The sequence below is a fragment of the Pyxicephalus adspersus genome, chromosome 6, assembly GCF_032062135.1.
Source record: "Pyxicephalus adspersus chromosome 6, UCB_Pads_2.0, whole genome shotgun sequence".
In the NCBI taxonomy this organism is placed as follows: domain Eukaryota; kingdom Metazoa; phylum Chordata; class Amphibia; order Anura; family Pyxicephalidae; genus Pyxicephalus; species Pyxicephalus adspersus.
The window spans coordinates 72,416,815-72,418,331 of NC_092863.1; the positions used below are offsets into that span (position 1 = coordinate 72,416,815).

The following is a 1,517-nucleotide window of genomic DNA, read 5'->3' on the forward strand; positions in this document are numbered from 1 at the left end:
AGGTGTGATACCCTGCAGGTATATAGGATGAGGCGTGATACCCTGCAGGTATATAAGATAAGGCGTGATACCCTGCAGATATATACGATGAGGTGTGATACTCTGCATCTTTATTAAAGGTTCAACAATGGAGGCTTGCAAGACCATAGAAATGAACCTGCAGGATATCACCCCTCATCTTAAATACCTGCAGGGTATACCTACATATCACACCTAGGTGACACACGTGTTCCCACTCTCAGGTATGTGTGTTCCCGGTTTTGGTTACCTAGGTGACACGCGTGTTCCCACTCTCCAATACACTAAAAACAAATGGGCGTGTCTTCAGAGAAGCGCGAGTTCCCCTGAAGCCGCCTCCTCATTGGCTGTCCAGGCAATGACACCCTGCAGTTGTCTTCTCCCATTGGCGGATTCGCGTTCTCGGGTGACGGGTCTGTGGGTGCTGCCCGAGGTGCTGACAGCCGAACTCTCCGCAACAGGCAGTGCCCAGTCCTGGCATGGCGGCACTGGAGTGGTACGCACACAAGGCCCTGGGGGACGGCGTGTACTGGATCCAGGAGCGCTTCTACGAGTCAGGGAACCGAGCCAACATCTGGCTGGTGCGGGGCTCCCACCAAGACCTGGTCATCGACACCGGGCTGGGGCTCCGCAGCCTGCCAGACTACCTGTGCGCTTCCGGGCTTCTGCCCCACGGCAAGGACGGGGGATCGGGGCGCCGGCCGCTCATGGCTGTGGCTACTCACGTTCACTTTGACCACGCCGGGGGCCTGCACCAGTTCCAGCAGGTGGCGGTGCACCGGGAGGAGGCAGAGGCTCTGATCCGGGGAGATAACTTCGAGACGGTGACCTGGTTGTCTGACAGCGAGGTGGTGAAAGCCCCGAACCCGGGATGGAGTGCCAGCCAGTTCAAGGTGCAGGCGGTGAAACCCACTCATATCCTGGACGATGGTAAATATGTGATCTGTACCTGCACCCGGTGCCTGCACGACCTCCATTACCATCTACATAGAGATAGTAGATAGAGATCGTACCGAGCAACACCGACAATATATATACATGACATGGAGCTCCAATATTAGCACCATATTACACCAACATAAGATCTAATACACATGTGTCATTACCCTGTTACTGACATGATCAGGAAATATATATTATTATATGGAGCAGTAAGTGATAGATATTTTTCTCATATATTAAATCACAATTCAGTCCTAATAACTGTTTCCTCATTATCCTTTTCCACAATATTGTTTAGCTTTTTTGCCTCAGACTGACCTTACTGACTTCTCCCCTTTTCTTCACAACCTGGACTGGTTGCCTCTTCTCTCTAGCCTTATTTTAATTTATCTTCTTTTACTTATTCTTGCTCCTTCTCTCTCTCCTACTTATCTCCCCCACTCTCTATCATCTCACATTATTTTATTTTCTCTCCCCTTTTACTTATTCTTGCTCCTTCTCCCTCTTTGTCTATTTCTCCCCCTCTCTCTCTCTCGCTCTCCCCCTCTCTCTCTCTC

At 50.7% G+C, this 1,517-nt stretch overlaps 2 protein-coding genes across 2 annotated transcripts in view; one reads left to right on the forward strand and one right to left on the reverse strand.

Annotated features, from left to right (window-relative positions):
* The window catches only part of POLR3G (RNA polymerase III subunit G), a 13,608-nt gene extending 13,190 nt beyond the window's left edge, over positions 1-418 (reverse strand). The window contains exon 1 of the mRNA XM_072416166.1: positions 269-418. The gene's annotated coding sequence lies outside the window, so the exon portion shown is untranslated. The remainder of the gene's footprint in view (positions 1-268) is intronic.
* Positions 404-1,517, forward strand: part of MBLAC2 (metallo-beta-lactamase domain containing 2) — a 10,019-nt gene continuing 8,905 nt past the window's right edge. Inside the window, exon 1 of the mRNA XM_072416160.1 lies at positions 404-948. Coding sequence (XP_072272261.1) covers positions 498-948 — 451 coding nt within the window. The 5' untranslated portion in view covers positions 404-497. The remainder of the gene's footprint in view (positions 949-1,517) is intronic.